Here is an 18,990-nt window from a genome sequence, read left to right on the forward strand (position 1 = left end):
TGCAAGAAATCACTGCATAGAAAACAAGAACCTGGAAGACTAATTCAGAATCCAGAAACTGGTAAAGAGGACAAAACAGTTCCTTGTGTAGCAATTCGATAGCATCAGGCCATGGTCTTTTGACAGCTTCACAGGCTTAAGGCAACAAGCACCATTACAGTCATCTCATCTGACCTAGTATTTCACTAATAATTTTCTGTTAAGTATCTCTTATTTTATTTCTGAGAATTACAACGCCTTTGAAACCATTTAAGAACTACATCAGAGAAGTAAAGTTGGCAAAGACTGTTAATTAACACCCTGTAGTTTGCAGTGTCAAAAGCTTGATCAAGCAAAAGGGGTCCTCAGAGTCTCCTTTGATCAAAACTAGTGATGACTTGCTTCCTAATTCTGGTTGTGAAACTGCAGCATAACAGGATTGTCTGGGGTCTGACTGTATACCATTCAATAACCTACACTGCTGTAATTTCTATTGACAGAGATTTGATAGTGAGAAACATATTTTACCACTCTTAAGCTAAACAACTCTCCAAAACAAAAGAAGAGAGAGGATAAATACATTGGCTTCTTTCATGTAAAAGTTACTATTTAAGAATCACAGAATTGTCTAGGTTGGAAAAGACCTTGAAGATCATCCAGTCCAACCATCAACCTAACATTGACAGTTCCCAATTATACCATATCCCTCAGCGCTATGTCAACCCAACTCTTAAACACCTCCAGGGATGGGGACTCCACCACCTCCCTGGGCAGCCCATTCCGATGCCTAACAACCCGTTCTGTAAAGAAATACTTCCTAATATCCAGTCTAAACCTTCTCTGGCGCAACTTGAGGCCATTCCCTCTTGTCCTATCACTTGTTACTTGGTTAAAGAGACTCATCCCCAGCTCTCTGCAACCTCCTTTAGGTAGTTGTAGAGGGCGATGAGGTCTCCCCTCAGCCTCCTCCTCTCCAGACTAAACACCCCCAGTTCCCTCAGCCGCTCCTCGTACGACATGTGCTCCAGACCCTTCACCAGCTTCGTTGCCCTTCTCTGGACACGCTCGAGTAATTCAATGTCCTTTTTGTAGTGAGGGGCCCAAAACTGAACACAGTAATCGAGGTGCGGCCTCACTAGTGCCGAGTACAGGGGTAAGATCACTTCCCTGTCCCTGCTGGCCACGCTATTTCTGATACAAGCCAGGATGCCATTGACCTTCTTGGCACCTGGGCACAGTGCTGGCTCATGTTCAGCCAGCTGTCAGTCAACACCCCCAGGTCCCTCTCTGACTGGCAGCTCTCCAGCCACTCCTCCCCAAGCCTGTAGCGCTGCTGGGGGTTGTTGTGGTCAAAGTGGAGCACCCGGCATCTGGCCTTATTGAAGCTCATATAGTTGGCCTCAGCCCATCGCTCCAGCCTGTCCAGGTCTCTCTGCAGAGCCTCCCTACCCTCGAGCAGATCAACACTCCCACCCAACTTGGTGTCATCTGCAAACTTACTGAGGGTGCACTTGATCCCCTCGTCTAGATCATCAATAAAGTTTTTAAACAGGAGTGGCCCCAAAACCGAGCCCTGGGGGACACCACTCGTGACCGGCCGCCAACTGGATTTAACTCCGTACACCACCACTCTTTGGGCCCGGCCATCCAGACAGTTTTCTACCCAGCAAAGCGTGTGCCCATCCAAGCTGCGAGTAGTCAGTTTTGCCAGGAGAATGCTGTGGGAAACAGTGTCAAAGGCCTTACTAAAGTCAAGGTAAACAACATCCACAGCCTTTCCCTGATCCAATAAGCAGGTCGCCCTGTCGTAGAAGGAGATCAGGTTTGTCAAGCAGGACCTGCCTTTCATAAACCCATGCTGACTAGGCCTGAGCCCCTGGTTGTCCATTATATGAATTTTAATGGCACTCGAGATGACCTGCTCCATGACCTTCCCTGGCACCGAGGTCAGACTGACAGGCCTGTAGTTTCCCTGATCCTCCTTTCTGCCTCTCTTGTAGATGGGTGTCACATTTGCCACCCTCCAGTCCAATGGGACCTCCCCAGTTAGCCATGATTTCCGGTAAATCATGGACAGCAGCTTGGTGAGCACATCTGCCAACTCTTTCAGCACCCCTGGGTGTAACCCCTCTGGTCCCACCGACTTGTGTGCATCCAAGTGGTGTAGCAGGTCTCTGACCACCTCCTCTTCAACTGTGCTGACCTCAATCTGCTTCCCCTCCCCATCTCCCAGCTCATGAGGCTGGGTGTCCAGGGAACAGCCAGTTCCACTGCTAAAGACTGAGGCAAAGTAGGCATTGAGCACCTCAGCCTTTTCCTCATCCTTTGTTACCATGTTTCCTTCTGCATCCAGTAAAGGAGGGACATCTTCCCTAATCCTCCTTTTGTTGTTAACGAATTTATAGAAACACTTTTAAGTTTGTAGATTCATATATATTTATAGATTCACTTTTAAGTCTCAGATGTTCCCAGCCATTCTAGATCTCCTTTGGGATGATCTTAGCTGCATGCATACCCTTCAACCTTCTCCACCAGACTCTACTGTATGAATAATTTTTATCATTGCCGTTTCTTATACTGCTGAGGAACTCACTAACTTTAGTCTTCATAATTAATCCCTGGTTGTTCTCTGTTTCTGACAAATTTCCATCTTATGGGTTAAAACAAAGTTTCCTTTAGTGTAGGAGTGCTGGATGATCTTTCCTCAGCACTCATCATTAGCTCATAAAAAAAAAAAGTTAGTTTTACACATCAGGTTACATGATAACCTGGCTTGTCTCCACACAATGAAATGTGCAGAGAGAAAAATGATGTGTGGATAAACCCCAATAACATGATCGATTCCAAGAGGCCCCTGCCCCAGCTCCTCCCCAGGCCATCATGGCAAGCCATCAGCCACAATGTCCAGGAGTGCCATTCACCACATGGGTTGGTGGAAGAAGCTTTCCAGATCACCCTGCAGATTGAGGGGGTTACTGCCTGCAGGGGTATGGGACTCCTTATGGGATGCCAAGAAGAGCATCTTGTCATTGTACAAGGCATATTATGGGATGTTTAGAGAAAGGACCAGAGAGGGAGGATCAAGGTGGATTGGGAAACAGCTGTGGTAAAATAGCAGGAAAAGGGAGTAAAAGGGACCAGTAGCATCTAAGCAGGGTGGCCAGTATACTTGTCTGATCACGCCTTGTGTCTGATCATCACAGTCTGTTCTGTCTTCTCAATAAACTCAATTTCTAACTGTACTTCTGCGTGAGAAGCTCTATTTGCGTGTGTGTGTATGGTAGTCTGAATGCCAGTAACTCGAGTCAGCTCATGGGTGCCATGGTACCTATTGGCAGCACCTGCTCCATGTGGCTACTGGCTAGATGTGGAGACACAGACCTGAGGCAGCTTTATGTGTCAGGCTACTGCGTTCAGAAGCTCCCTAACATTACCAACAGGAACCAAAAAGTAAGTCAGCCCCCAGTGGATGGTAGAAATTGTGCAGCATGGCAATCAGTGCTGATAGATCTACCAGGGTATCTCAGCTTCCCTTGGCTGAGAACAGTTTGCTCATATGTCAATAAGTCTGTTACTTAAGGTTTCAGTGAATGATGTTTAAACACATTTTCTGTAGGCATATGCTGGTATATTGAGCTAACTCATTATCTAAAGATGATTTACATAGAAACATGAAGATCTTCATCTGCCAAAAGTTGAGCACATTAGCACCAATTCAATATATTTATAACTCTAACATACGAATCTATAGAATAGCTTTACCCAAAGGAATGCAAGTGAATAGAGATCTGCAGGATCCAGTCTAAAACACAGCTTTACAACCCCACTGAAAGCAACCAACCAACCGCTTCAAGTAAGGTGAGGTTTTTTCCCCTCATAAAAACAGTTGTTTCACTGTCCTGAAATGTATACACACCAGCACACTCACACAGAGGTTAGATAAAATAAGTTTGAACTTTTGTGAACTCTACCCTAAACATAGATATGGAACACACTTTAAAATTTGTACCAGCTCCATCATCTTCTATTTACTGAGCCCAGTGTACAGAAGTACAGTGCATAAATATTTGCAAGACAAATAGCAAGCTTGCAGGAGAAATGACAGAAACAAAAACTCCAAACACATCGTATTTGCAAAAAACAGTTGACTTTGAAGGGGTGGGATCTAAAAAAGAAGGAAATCTTTTTGTCCAGTCAGTATTTGAGATTTTAAAACTATCAATCTATGTTTCATCTGGGAATTACTAGAAATTAATTAATTGCCCTTTGAAATAAGCCTCCAGACTTGACACACATCATTTATAATACCATTTCTACAGCACTTGTATTTTCAAATCATTATACAAATAATTAGTCTCTGTAAGATAGCTGTGTGATAAGGGAAACAGTGATTTCTATGTTAAATGTGGGAATTCTGTCACTACATCGTACATAAATTGATAAGTTATAAGTAAAGGTAGGTGTTAGGTCTAAGACCTGAAGCATGATACTGGCACTAGAATCTTCACTTTCCAAGTTATTAATTCAAAAATTAAATCACAGGTTACATTAGATCACCAGACTGTGTATTTATGCTGCAAACAACCTGACTGTAATTTTACTAAGCTTTGTAGCCACAATTCTGTTAGATCTGCAAATGTATGGGTACCAGTCCTCCCAGAAAAAATCCCAATCTATACCAGATCCATGCAGGATGGCCAACAGGATACAATTTACAATGTCATATTTTATATATTTAAATTAGAATGGATGGATCATAACTTGGAAATTCCTTTTTTCTCTTCACTTATCATAAAATGAGTTTAGCCTGACAAGCACCAATACAAACATCTGTATTTGGCCAAATGAATTCTATTCCAGTGCCTACAGGGTTTTGTTTGGTGGGGTTTGGGGTTGTTTTGTTTTTTTCTTTTTAAGAGGACTTTCATGTTTCTATTTTACTGAAAAGAGCCATGGAGGGGAGAATGATCCAAAAGATTAAATATTTTCTGGGATTTGAGGCTTAACATTTAGTCTCTAACCAAAAAATTATTTTCTCTACCAAAAAATATTGCATGACCTCAGAAAAGCTATCTAACCTGTCTGTGGAGTAGGAGTATTAGTTCTTCCCTACTTTGTAATGGCATTAGGTGAATAAATACATCAACGCTTCTGAGATGTTCCGATATTACTCTAATGGTTGTTGTAGATATGCTGATAGGCAATTCTGTAGCTTCAGGGAGACACTCCTTTATCAATTATTCCTGATATTTTTATGAAAGTGTTTACGCACAGGGTGAATTACATTTTTCTTATTTATATATAATCCCACATATATGAAATATTATATTTTACATTTATATAAGCAGAGTTTAAATATATACATTGCAGAAAGGTTTTTGACTTTTCAGCAGTCAGCCATCAAATCAATTTCTGATGATCTTCATTCAGTACTGTATTTTAATCAGTGTTAGATAAATGTGTCCCACTTTTTTGAATTAAAGCTCCAGATTAAAATGAGCAATGACTGAATAATTTCTTACTAGCTAATCACAGTAATTATTATTTGCAGATAAATTCAGAGTATGTCTTTGAGCACTTATGCACTCAGATCGTCTAAAATAAATAATAATATTTTTAATAATTATCACACATCCAAGTTCTTCCAGGAGATTGATTAAAAAGCACTGAACAATTGATTTTCAACCCAGCAAAGCTATGAGTACTCTTCCCTGAATATGAAAGGGGAAAATAGGTGCAAGGTTCCCTTTTGTACCGAGGACTAAAATTTAAGCTTTACCAAATGCCTTGTCTAACCTTGGTACCTTTCTAAACTCCAGCAAACTGACACAACATTTTTTCTTTGCACCTCCTCCCCTTTCAGCGCCACCGTACTGTGGATCTAACAACAACAAGCTGTACGACTATCGTTAACCAGTCATCTTATCTGTTTCTTTTCCCTTCATGATTCTGCAATACAGAATCACCGAATCATCAAGGTTGGAAAAGACCTTGAAGATCATTCAGTCCAACCATTAACCTAACACTGACAGTTCCCAACTACACCATATCACTCAGCGCTATGTCAACTTGACTCTTAAACACCTCCAGGGATGGGGACTCCACCACCTCCCTGGGCAGCCCATTCCAACGCCTAACAACCCGTTCTGTAAAGAAATGCTTCCTAATATCCAGTCTAAACCTTCCCTGGTGCAACTTGAGGCCATTCCCTCTTGTCCTATCGCTCATTACTTGGTTAAAGAGACTCATCCCCAGCTCTCTGCAACCTCCTTTCAGGTAGTTGTAGAGGGCGATGAGGTCTCCCCTCAGCCTCCTCTTCTCCAGACTAAACAACCCCAGTTCCCTCAGCCGCTCCTCGTACGACATGTGCTCCCGACCCTTCACCAGCTTCGTTGTCCTTCTCTGGACACGCTCGAGTAATTCAATGTCCTTTTTGTAGTGAGGGGCCCAAAACTGAACACAGTAATCAAGGTGTGGCCTCACTAGTGCCGAGTACAGGGGTAAGATCACTTCCCTGTCCCTGCTGGCCATGCTATTTCTGATACAAGCCAGGATGCCATTGGCTTTCTTGGCCACCTGGGCACACTGCTGGCTCATGTTCAGCCAGCTGTCAATCAACACCCCCAGGTCCCTCTCTGACTGGCAGCTCTCCAGCCACTCCTCCCCAAGCCTGTAGCACTGCTGGGGGTTGTTGTGGCCAAAGTGCAGCACCCGGCATTTGGCCTTATTGAAGCTCCTACAGTTGGCCTCAGCCCATCGCTCCAGCCTGTCCAGATCTCTCTGCAGAGCCTCCCTACCCTCGAGCAGATCAACACTCCCACCCAACTTGGTGTCATCTGCAAACTTACTGAGGGTGCACTTGATCCCCTCGTCTAGATCATCAATGAAGATGTTAAACAGGAGTGGCCCCAAAACCAAGCCCTGGGGGACACCATTTGTGACCGGCTGCCAACTGGATTTAACTCCATCCACCACAACTCTTTGGGCCCGGCCATCCAGCGAGTTTTCTACCCAGCAAAGCGTGTGCCCATCCAAGCCTTGAGCAGCCATTTTCACCAGGAGAATGCTGTGGGAAACAGTGTCAAAGGCCTTACTAAAGTCAAGGCAAACAACATCCACAGCCTTTCCCTCATCCAATAAGCAGGTTGCCCTGTCGTAGAAGGAGATCAGGTTTGTCAAGCAGGACCTGCCTTTCATAAACCCATGCTGACTGGGCCTGATCATCTGGTTGTCCCGCATGTGCTGTATGATGGTACTCAGGATGAGCTGCTCCATCAGCTTCCCAGGCACTGAAGTCAAGCTGACATGCCTATAATTTCCTGGATCATCCTTCCAACCCTTCTTCTATATGGGCATCACATTGGCCAATTTCTAATCTGTCGGGACCTCCCTGGTCAGCCAGGACTGCTGGTAAATGATGGAAAGCAGCTTGGCAAGCACCCCAGCCACCTCCTTCAGCACTCTTGGGTTTATCCCATCTGGTCCCATAGACTTGTGTATGTCTACGTGATGCAGCAGGTCACTGACTATCTCCTCCTGGAATGCGGGGGGTCGTTCTCCCAGTCTCTGTCTTCTGGCTGAGGAGGCTGGATTCCCTCAGTACAACTAGTCTTGTTATTAAAGACTGAGGCAAAGAAGGCATTAAGCACCTCAGCCTTTTCCTCATCACTTGTTACCATGTTTCCTCCTGTTTCTATCAGGGGATGGAGGCTCTCCCTGGTCTTTCTTTTGCTGCTGACATACTTATAGAAACATTTGTTGGTATCCTTGACTGCTGAAGCCAGATTAATTTCTAACTGGGCTTTAGACCTCCTGATTTCCACCCTGCATAGCCTCACAGCATCTTTGTAATCATTGTGAGGCACTAGCCCCTTCTTCCAAAGGCCGTAAACTCTCCCTTTCTCCCTGAGTTGCAGCCAAAGCTCCCTGTTTAGCCAGGGTGGTCTTCTTTGCCACTGGCTTCTCTTACAGCACCTGGGGACCACCTGCTCCTGTGCCATTAACACTTCTTTCTTAAAGAGTGCCCAGCCTTCCTGGACCCCTATACCCTTCAGGACTGTCAAGCAGGTGCCTAAACAAGACAAAGTCAGCCCTTTGGAAGTCCAGGATGGCAGTTCTGCTGCCCCCTCTCCTGGCCTCTCTACGAATAGAGAACTCTGTTATTTCATGATCACTGTGCCCTAGTCGGCCTCCAACTGCCACATCATCCACCAGTCCTTCTCTGTTCACAAAGAGGAGATCCAGCAGGGCACCTTCTCTGGTCGGTTCACTCACCAGCTGTGTCAGGAAGTTATCTGCCACACATTCCAGGAATCTCTGGGACTGTCCCGCTCTGTTGTGTTGTATTTCCAGCAGATGTCTGGGAAATTGAAGTCTCTCACAAGAACAAGGGCAAGCGATTGTGAGATTTCTCCTAAGTACCTATAGAATATTTCATCCACCTCTCTGTCCTGGGTGGGTGGCCTATAGTAGACTCCTACTACAACATCTGCCCTGTTGGCCTTCCCCCGATTCTAATGCAAAGACATTCCACCCTGTCTTTACTTGTGCTTGAAGCAATCATAACAGTCCCTAACATACAGCACCACCCCACCGCCTCTCCTCCCTTGTCTATCCCTCCTAAAGAGCTTGTAGCCATCAACTGGTGCACTCCAGTCATGGGAGACATCCCACCATGTTTCTGTAATAATCACTACATCATAATTTTCCTGTTTCATCATGGCTTCAAGCTCCTCCTGTTTGTTACCCATTGGTAACACACATGCACTTCAGTTGGGCTGATGTCCCCAGCACCTTTTCACATTTAGAGGTCCTAACTCCAGCCTGACCTTTCACAGGTGTTACCGCAGTTACTGATCCATCAATATCCCTCGCATCTTTGTTGTGCTGCATGTCTCCATCCCTTGCCTCCACTGGGATAGCAGGGTGAGGGTCATCGCTGGCACAACAGCCCACAAACTCTGGTAATCTACCCTGGGGCTTATGTCTGGAAGTTCCAGTTTTGTCCCTTTCCCCCTTCAAATCTAGTTTAAAACTCTCTCAATGAGCCCAGCTAACTCCTGCCCCAAGGTCCCTTTCCCCCTCTGGGACAGGTGCATCCCATCTGATGCCAAAAGGTCTGGCGTCCTGTATACTAACCCATGACTGAAAAATCCAAAGCCCTGACAGTAACACCAGTCTCAGAGCCACAAGTTCATCTGTTGAGTTCTCCTGTAATCTTCTTCATCCATCCCTGTAACTGAAGGGATGGAGGAGAACACTACTTGTATCCCTAACCCGTTAACCAGTTTCCCCAACTATAACCTTTAGCTATATTAGTGACTTCTTTGATGTAAAGATTCTTTTTTTTCCCAAACTCTTTGCTTTAAAATTTATAATACCTAAGACTCGGAGATTTCTGCAATCACAATATTTATACATAAAGTCTACCTTGAAAATGTAAGCAATGTAAGTAATTAAAAACTAAAGAAACAGAAGCAGCAAAAAATGGATTAATCTTCCTGAGGACTCAGATAATTTTCTCTTTCTCCCTATACTACATACTATCACCTGAATGGCACACCAGCCTGAGGAAGACCTTAGCAGCAGGTAGGACCCATATCTGAAGACCTCAGAGGCCAAGTCAGGGGGAAAGAATAAGAGCAATTACACAAATCTTCTAGCCATAAAACCTAAACTGTAAAACAGAGACCCCTGCTACAAGAAATGCAGCACTAACACAAGTGTAGTGGGCAACTTTCTTATTCCTGTAGTTTGTCCAGAAGGGTTCCCGGAGGAGCTAATGGAGTGTCCAGTCCCAGCATGGAGCTGGGAGATCAGAAGGGTGAGGAAGAGAGTGCCTGACCATGAGGTGTGCTGTATGCGATTGCTGTGTGCTATAGCCACTGTGTCTGAAATGAGCCCAGTGCAGTGTTATATTACAAAAGCAGTGCAATTTTGCCAGCCTGAGGCATTAAAAAATTCACAAGTCAGGCTACCAGAAGGCAAGAGAATAGGTGAAAATGATAGCTAGTTCAAGGAAAAATAAAGCAGTTCCAGGTGAGTTATTTGTATTTTCTTCTGATTTTGAAACTTTTAAGTACTTTTGGATGACATTTCAAATCTTTTCTCTTTCTGTGATGAGTAAAAAATTACTTTTGGTCAGATGAAAACAGTATAATTGAAATCTCCTGTAACTATTCAACTATAGGCATTTGGACTTAAAATACTATAATGTAAGGTCATTCCTCAATGCCTCGGCTAATGGCTGGTGAGAAGTAGACAACAGGAGTACTTGTTTCCATACCGATCATTTTTGCTGTCTCTCCTTTTTTGCTTTGTTGTAACAGCCACTGTGGACATAGCTATTTTTTTCTTTTTCCACCTCCTTTATTTAAACATTTCCTCAAGGCTTCCCACATGCCCCTGCTATGCAAACGCTCACACAGAGCTCACCAGCAGGGCTCCCATCAGCAGCAAAGCAAGGGAGCTCTCCTTTTACAGCTGACTAGCTTTAGTAACATCAGCTATGCGCTGTCCCTTCAAACCCAACAAAACTCTGCTTCTCAGTTTCTGCAGGAATGTCAACAGTGCAGTGGTTTTTTCAGGGTTTTGCTTTTTTTTTCTATGACAGGGGTTTGTTCTAACTGGAAGGGAGAAGAGCAGGGGAATTCACACATGATCTGAAGTCTCTGTATTTCTTGCCTCAGTAGATAAGATAAACCAATTTTTCTCATTATGTGTATGAGCCTGGCTACATGTTATTTTCCATATTAAGTCCAGGTTTGCTAGAAAGGAATTACAAAAGCTGATAATGCAGCATTTTGTGAATGGTAAAACCTTCATTAAGCCCAAGTGGGGGACAAAAAAGCCAAACCCAACACCCACTAGCTAATGCTTAAGTAACAAATGCCACCAAGTGCCCATTTTCTGAACAACTCTTTCCAGCTGAACTACAGTGAAATATTCTTTACAACTGTAATCCTCAGCAAACAGACCCACCAAATCTTCTGATTTACTGCTATTTATTATCCACTGGCAGCATCATTATCGACTGGCTAGATTACAGCCTGCAGTAGATACTGTCTAAATACTGAGAAAAAATTCTAAGTTAGTGATGAACATCAAGTGCTTCAAAAATCTCTCAAAGAAGCTCTCGCAATAAATGGCAGACATTACAGGAATTTTGGACCATCATATGATTTAAGTTTAATAGTGTTATTTTTGTCACTGTTGTATCAAGCCTCAAGCTGACAGTTGTTTGAGCAAGGGAAATAGGAAAAGAGTTACTGTTTTAGGTTTTGCCATGTCTTAATTTACAACTTTATGCATAACTGTATGTGTGCTGTCTACTTGGTAATGTTGAAGCTCTGTAGTTTTATTCTGATAATACATGTGGAAGATAGTAAGAAAATAAAGACCAAAAGTTTGCAAAGTAGTTTGATTAAAAATGTTTATGTTAAAATACTAAATAACACTTTTGGAGTATAACAAATATTTTAAAGCCTCTTTGTCTTTTTTCTTTCTTTGTCTTACTCTTGGACAGAGTCCTCTGATGACAGTTTTGGAACAAATCAGAATCCACCCAGGAAGTCTGCCTAGAAGCACTATATTTCTGCACGATTCAGCTATACTTCATAGCAGGTCAGGTATCAAAGCAACCATAGTCATGTTGCATCTCCTGCTCCCCGACAGCAAGAATGAAGTGACAGAGGTAAATATATACTTGAAAGAAAATTATTTTTAAGAAGGGTGAAGGCTCAAAAGCTTTAATTCTGTTTAAGTAGGGTAAAGTACCTCTATCTTATCCTTTTTTATCAGAAAAGTGCAAGAAAGTTAGAAAGGTAAGATCTTGCTACAATTATTTAATGTAGCTTGTAATTTATCCATATATGAAATACAAAAGCATGCAATTAAAGTGCATAAGATAGCCATTTTCAATTTCAAGTGGTATGACCACATCACATGCAGCTCTTGCAGTTACTTTCCTTCCTACTCTTTTCAAATTGTTAAATTTTACATTTTTTCTGCCTCCTGGAGTAATAAAAATCCTGGTTTCTCTTTTGTTTAAATGTTATTCCATTACTGACCCAATGAATCAAGGTACAAATACAGTGTCCCTCTTCTTTCTTTTTAAAGAATAGCAGTTGCATTTGATATGTAGAGGATAGGGAAATGTCTCCAGGATAATTTAAAATTCATGACTGATTACTAATTTTTAAGATAATTTTTCTATTTTTTAATTTATTTTAAATTATAGGTAAATCTGACTCAATATCTGTTGTTTCAAAATGCTCCTTAGTAAACAGAAGTGTACAGTTTGCTCCTATACGTGCTTCATTTCCAGATTTTCTCTTCTTTACCCCACTCCCCCAGGCTTCAGAGTACCCATCTCCATGGCAACACTTGATAAGGTTGGTGGGTGGTGTTATCACAGCAGGCTTCCCCACAGAAGGTCTCAGCCATATGGATTATTTATGAACTTGCGTGACAGCACCAGACCCACTGAAATACTTCTTGAGCAAGTTTTCTTGTCTCTGAAAGCCAGTGATTCAAAGCAGGGCATCCTCATTGCAGTCAGCACCCATGAGTAGAGAGTGGAGGAAAAGTACCATGAAGGTGGTCATTCATCCATCTCCAAAGCTGCCTTGCCTCTGCCTGCAAGTTTCTCTTACCCCAGATGAACACCTAATGACATTCACCATAAATCATAAGTGTTATGTATGCCAATCAGTGAAATAAGAAACTTGTAGCTTCTGACAAGAATATTAACATTTCAGTAATACCGTGACTAAATAGTTGATACATCTGATACTGCTGTTGGGAGTTGCTGCTGCAGATACACTGCAGCAGTTCTGTGTCTCTGAGTTAGTTCCTGGAAAAAACTAGTAGTTTGGATTTGATACTACTTTCCTCACCTGATTTTTTAACTAAAACTTCAGTATATTTTTTAGCTAAGGTTGTTGCATTCCCACTGTATTCATGCAAATAGCACATACAGATTTTTTGAAAGGATCATTATAATAGCAGCCTATTTAAAATAATAGAGCATTTTGGATAGACACATTTTTTGAGCAAAAGATATAGGGTTATAAGGGCCTGTCATATGCAACCCCTTCATCCAATTATTTTTATAAATTTATTAAATTTAGAGCGAGACAGATTTTCTCTAGGAAAGAAGAAAATTTAGTTCTCAAATAGGCATTTGTGGGTTTTTTTAACATAGCCAGTACTCAAGATTCAATGACTCTGATTTACCTTCCTATTTATCCGTATATTTATAATGTATACATATGAACCTTAACTGGTCACAACAGGCTTCCTTTATGATCAATAAGAAGTAGGAAACATTGAGGCACAATTCATAAGATCCGTTATCAAAATCTGGTCAAAGATTATATTAATTGTACTCTGAGCACCATAAAGACCAGCAAGAATTCACAGCATAGTTCAGCCAGCTTTTTGGAGAGGAGCAGTTTCAGATGGTGTAAGAAAGCTTTCAGATCTGCCAGTGAAGATGTTACTACCTTTATCTCACTCTTCCTCCTTCCTCACATACAATCCATCCTTAATTAAGTAAAATGCTCTAGATTAGAAGAACTATACCATTTACAATGCTGAATCTGACTCAACTCATTTGGAGAGAACTTGGTTAGTGCAGTTATGATAATCAATTGGAGGAGGCAGTAAGAAACAATGGCTGGTCTTGAGACAGAAGGGAAAATTGAGAAATAAGGAGAATTAAAAGAAGGAAGCCAAAATCACAGAATGTAGGAACCACATTAAAAATACCACCTTGACAGAAGCTTTGTCATTCATCTTCCTTGGATACAAATTTGTAGCTGCAGACTGGGAGAGAATACCAAGATATTTAAGATATTGCTGAAGAGACTTGGCCAAGTTCACATCATTTTCCAGATCGTAATTTCTTTCATTATCTGCATTCTGTCCCAAAGTCCTGCACATCAAAAGCAAGGAAAAGAAAGTTACCAGCCTGTACAAAGTGCCCAACTAAAAAGGCACAGCAAACCACTGAAGTTAGTTCCATACATAACAAAAAAGTCACTCAAAAGGTTAGCAACCACAAAAGTATAGAAAATTCAATGTTTCAGCAAAAGCAGAAAATCCTGCGCTATTAACAATTTATTGCATGAATCAAAGTTAATGATCCAACAGTAAATCAAATAAAATGCATACATCAAGGCAAAGCCATATTCGGAAGAAAGGAAAGCACTTGTAAAAAGAAAATATGCATGATTAAATTGCACTCCAAAGAAATATGAGCTGGTTCTAGGATTTAAAAAATTGCCGGGTGATGATGAGATTCAACATCAATTTGGTCCTGCACCAATTTACAAAATTCAGTAAGACTACGGGATGTGCAGAAATAACTGGGCAAGTCAGCTCCAGCAAAACGCTTAAAAAAGGAATAACAAGATGGGACAACTATCTCTTCTGATCTTCTCATGTGCCTGGGATCCACAGAATAGTGGCATTTCCTGAGTGGTTTAGTCAGATCTTGGTGATGTTTGCGAAGAAAAGCTAAAAATGTGATTGAACAACAGCAGCATAGAGTTGTTTATATGGGATTCAGAGCACTGTGTGCAGTGAATCTGAATTATTACCAGCTCTCCTCATCTCTATCAAAAATATGTCAATGATGATGATAATTTAAATGTCAACACCAGCAACTATTTCATTCCTTGTGCAAGAAAGCAGAGAGAGGGTCCCCAGTCTGCTTCCTTCCCTGTGAGTGACATATTGTTTTGAGGGAAATCACCTTTTTGGTGTCACCATTTCCTATCCACATACCCACACACTTCTTTAGTGAAGAACAATTCCAGGTGGAAGAGCTTTCCAGCTCAGGGAGATGAGGCATCATTTGACTTTCAAAATCTTCATGCCACTGTAAGCAAAACTCTATTCTACCAGTCTGTATCATAGTGCTTATGTAGGGGCACAGCTTGAGAGAGTACCATTATGTCATTTTCCAAATCTTGGGTTTAATTATATTACTTTATACAGAAAGTAACAGATTTCCTTCCATGCTCAAAGTTGTATCAAATGCATGTCCTGACTAATTTAATACCAATAAATGTAATTAATAATCTAATTTACCATGGTGGCATTGCAACCAATAGTACTCACAGGGTTGCTCACTTTGAAGTACCAGAAGAACGCTCCACTTCTCCCCAGTGTAAAACAACCAGCTACCAATCAGGCACACAAACTCAAGGAAAACAAAGGTTTACTGCACAGATCACTACAGCAATCTTGGTATAATTTACTGTAAGTCTTGCTTCCTCCTCATGCTGTTCCTATTTCTCTCTTATTCCAGAGCTCTAAATTCTGCCTTATGATAGTAGGTGGACATGCAGGTAACATTATCCACTTCCTTTTCAACTTAAAGCCAGACTAAAACCATTCTGCAGTTTCAGAAAGAGATGGGCAGTAAACTTTCTGCTTCAACAGAGAGGAACTAATCCAAAGAGGCTCTCATCATAGAATGTATCCCAGTTTCAAACACTCATCTTTCATTCATCAATTAATTCCAACACCTATCTTCTCCTTTCTTTGCTAACTTTGAAAAAAAGGGAAAATGAAAATACCAGAACAAATTCTGCCCCAAGGACTTCCACTGCAGCTAACATGAGCTAAATGCACAGATAAAAGACAGTATTTAGTTTAGCTTTTCAAGTCACTATTTATGCTATATAATCACTCACACTGGTGGTGGAAGCAAAATCTGGGGTCTAAGATTTCTCATTTTTCTTGTGGAGACAGTAATTGCACTCAAATTGTGTTTAAATTCCACATTAGATGTAATATTTTATGCTATAATCTTTTAAACAATTAAAATGTAAAAGTCTAATAAAGCATTAAATTTGGTGAGAACTTTAATAAAATCCTATGAATACATCTGAAAGATTTTTAAACATTTTTTTAGTTCACCAGTATATGGCTGTTGTTCACCTTGTTAACACAGAAAGTAAAATGCATTAAATGAACTATTATTGCAACTGAATTAAAATATTTCTTTTAAATTTGACAAAGTGATATTGGAAAATGGATGAAAGGCAAATATATAAAAGCACCTGGTGGGTAGGAGAAATGACTGTCAGCTGAGTTCTTGTGCACTTATTTGGAAGTATTTTCAGTTTTAGTGTGTTCTGAAAAAGGACTTTGCATATGATGAACTTTAGGGTATAAAGACAGTAACATATATAATTATTTATCCACAGAAATAATTATATATTTCCTACAAAAACCAGTGCTTTAGAAGCATTTGTGTGGAAATATCTAAATCATTGCACTTCAGGTATTTCTAGAATGTTCTTAGTGAATAGATACCCTACTTTTTAGAATAGTTTATCCCTTTTAAAAGCCGTGAGAATCTTATTACTGACTTAATGATGGTTTTATTATAGAAATAATGCTATATCAAATTTCATACATTAAAGTTTGCTGGAAACGTTTGTGGTTTTGCCTAATTGCACCAATGAACACAACTGACATTTATTCCCTGTGTGCAGAATGGTCTTTTTTCCTTTATCTTGGATCCTCTTTCAAGAGTGGGGTTTTTTTGAAATTTAATAAGGGCCCAGGAAATACAACGTACACTCCAGTTAGCCACCAAAAAAAGAACTTTCATCTTGAAATCAAGCTCCCAGTTTCAGCATTTTTTTTTAAGATGAGATCCATGTCTTCTGTTTCATCAGATTTCATACACAGTAATTTAGCCTAAGTCAATTTACCTTTCAAGTGTCTGAGTCTATTTTCTTGTTCTCACTAGCTCTGTGGGGATTAATGACTTATTAGTATGACTTCATATTGTCTTATTTCACACATTACCCTTAATAAAAGGTCTTCCTGCCATAATGTTTCTTTGATAATTAGATACCTACAGTAAGTTGCTTTTTTAGTTATTTCATTATTATCTGATAAGATTTTAGCAAGTGTATTGAGCACACTGAGCATATAGCAAACTTGATCAGAATCTACAAGGTGCCAGAGAAAATGTTCCTACTGTTCTCCAACCTACAGAATATATTGCAAATGGACAACCAGAAAAATCAATTAATGCTTTAAACTGTTGGCACATAAGATAACACTTTCAGAAGCACAGCTTGGTAACTTCAGAAAATCTATCCACAATAGGAACTGCTATAAGTGGAACACATTTGAAATTCTGATGTTCCTGAATTGTCAATACACAAAATGTGGGGTTTTTTTTAACGTATAGTTCTAGTTAAGAATGCAAAAGTGCCCAAACCTGATAACAACAGGAACTCCTAAAAGTGATCATCTGTTCTCAGTCTAAAAACTAAATAATTTCCTATATCTTCTTATACATTTTATTTTTATATAACTATGACTCTGGAACACTGCAGAATACATTTTTGATCTTGTGGAAATCTGGCCTAGTTTATGTTACTTTCATGAATAAAAGTTTCAGATACATTCTAAAAAAAATCCCCCAGAAGACATTCAAAATCATTTCTGATACCATGTACAGAGAGTAATCCATACAGTAATGACATTTTGTGTACCTAAGCAGTGAAAACATGTTTATGGATTCAACCACATGTTGTTGTCACCTTTATCATAATAATCAGCATCTTTAGAAATTAAGTTCTCCTGAAATGTATGGTGCTGTGATTTTAAGGAATGCTTTTGAATCAGCAAATATGTGAAATACAGGGACAAATTCTATTAACTAAATCAAAACAAACTGAGGCAAACACAGCTGAAGCCACTGGGCAGTATCAATTACATAGAATTTTTATTTCCATAAAAAAGCAATCTAGAAAAGAAATGGTTCTGCAGTATATGCAAACTGCATACTGTGGTATATGAAGATCTGAAGTCCAACATTCAATATTTTTTCCATCAAGGCTAGAAGATCAATCTTTGTCCCACTATGAAGAAAGTTTTCTAACAAAAAGTACTTTATTTTGATTTCACTAATTTTGAGATTGCATTTCTTAAAATCATGTAGAAGAAAGAAAAATATACCATTTTTAACGTTCCTAAAATCTTATGCATTTTAAAATTTCCTTCTGGGGTTTGTGTGGTTGAGTTGCACTTAAAAGCCTGTAGGTCAGAACAGACCGGGTAAAAGAGTATGTTTGTATGTGTATCTGTATATGAAGATAATATAATTGCAGGTCTTACATCCATATCACTCTACAAAATTATCGATGTTACGTCTCTTGCCACCAATAACTGCTAAGTCACCCCTCAATATCCTTCAAACCCTGAGGAAAATATCTTCTATAATGCAAAGAACAGATAGAAATGTCCTAATATTGCTTTCTGTCATGGGACCTTGCAGGAATCTCTCCTTCCCGGACAAATTTTGCAACAAAAGCTGAGAACCTATGGGCTTCGAATCAATTACAGCTATGTTTTGGAAGAATATGAGTTTGAAAATATAATTACTTGCTCAGAATGTCATTCAATATTTATTTTTGTTTCTTTTTGTTGGCTTATTCCAGAATAAAATGTCTCCTGTGGATGTGCTACTGTGTAAGTCTGCCTTTTTAAGCCAGTCATAAGTAGAGCTGGCTGAACTGACACTAGACACTACATAAACTGGATAAAAGACCTGATGTTTTGAATTCTGACACCTAAATTAACAACAGAAGGCATATATTCTGAACTTGATAATCAGAAGAACAGGGCTGAGAGTTTTCATTCATTCTGTCTGTTGTTTTCTTACTGGTGTTTTCAGTGCTGTTGTATGACTGGTTTCCCTTTATCACATAGATAGTGGGTTTTGTGATGTGTTTAAGTCAGCTTCAGTGCCAATCTATTTCTGATCATGTGCAAACCCTCCCAAAAACCTACCAGGCAAAAACCCCATTGAAGACTTACCTTCCTGTGTCAGATCCTTCAGATGCAAATATATCAGGGTGCCTGTTGTGGATTTTGTGAATGGTTGAGAGTTCCTGACCAATAACATGCTGTGTATAATCATCTTGCCAGGTAAAACCTGATAAATAATAAAAAACAAACAAACAAACAAGCAAA

At 40.3% G+C, this 18,990-nt stretch overlaps 1 protein-coding gene across 2 annotated transcripts in view; it reads right to left on the reverse strand.

Moving 5' to 3' along the window:
- PTPRN2 (protein tyrosine phosphatase receptor type N2) overlaps positions 1-18,990 on the reverse strand; it is a 683,390-nt gene that overhangs the window by 430,230 nt on the left and 234,170 nt on the right. For both annotated transcript variants that reach the window (XM_074831707.1, XM_074831706.1), the window contains exons 4-5: positions 18,835-18,952; positions 13,753-13,915 (exon numbers count right to left, since the gene is read on the reverse strand). In XM_074831707.1, coding sequence (XP_074687808.1) covers positions 13,753-13,915; positions 18,835-18,952 — 281 coding nt within the window. The remainder of the gene's footprint in view (positions 1-13,752; positions 13,916-18,834; positions 18,953-18,990) is intronic.

This window comes from Strix aluco, chromosome 1 (assembly GCF_031877795.1).
Source record: "Strix aluco isolate bStrAlu1 chromosome 1, bStrAlu1.hap1, whole genome shotgun sequence".
NCBI lineage: Eukaryota > Metazoa > Chordata > Aves > Strigiformes > Strigidae > Strix > Strix aluco.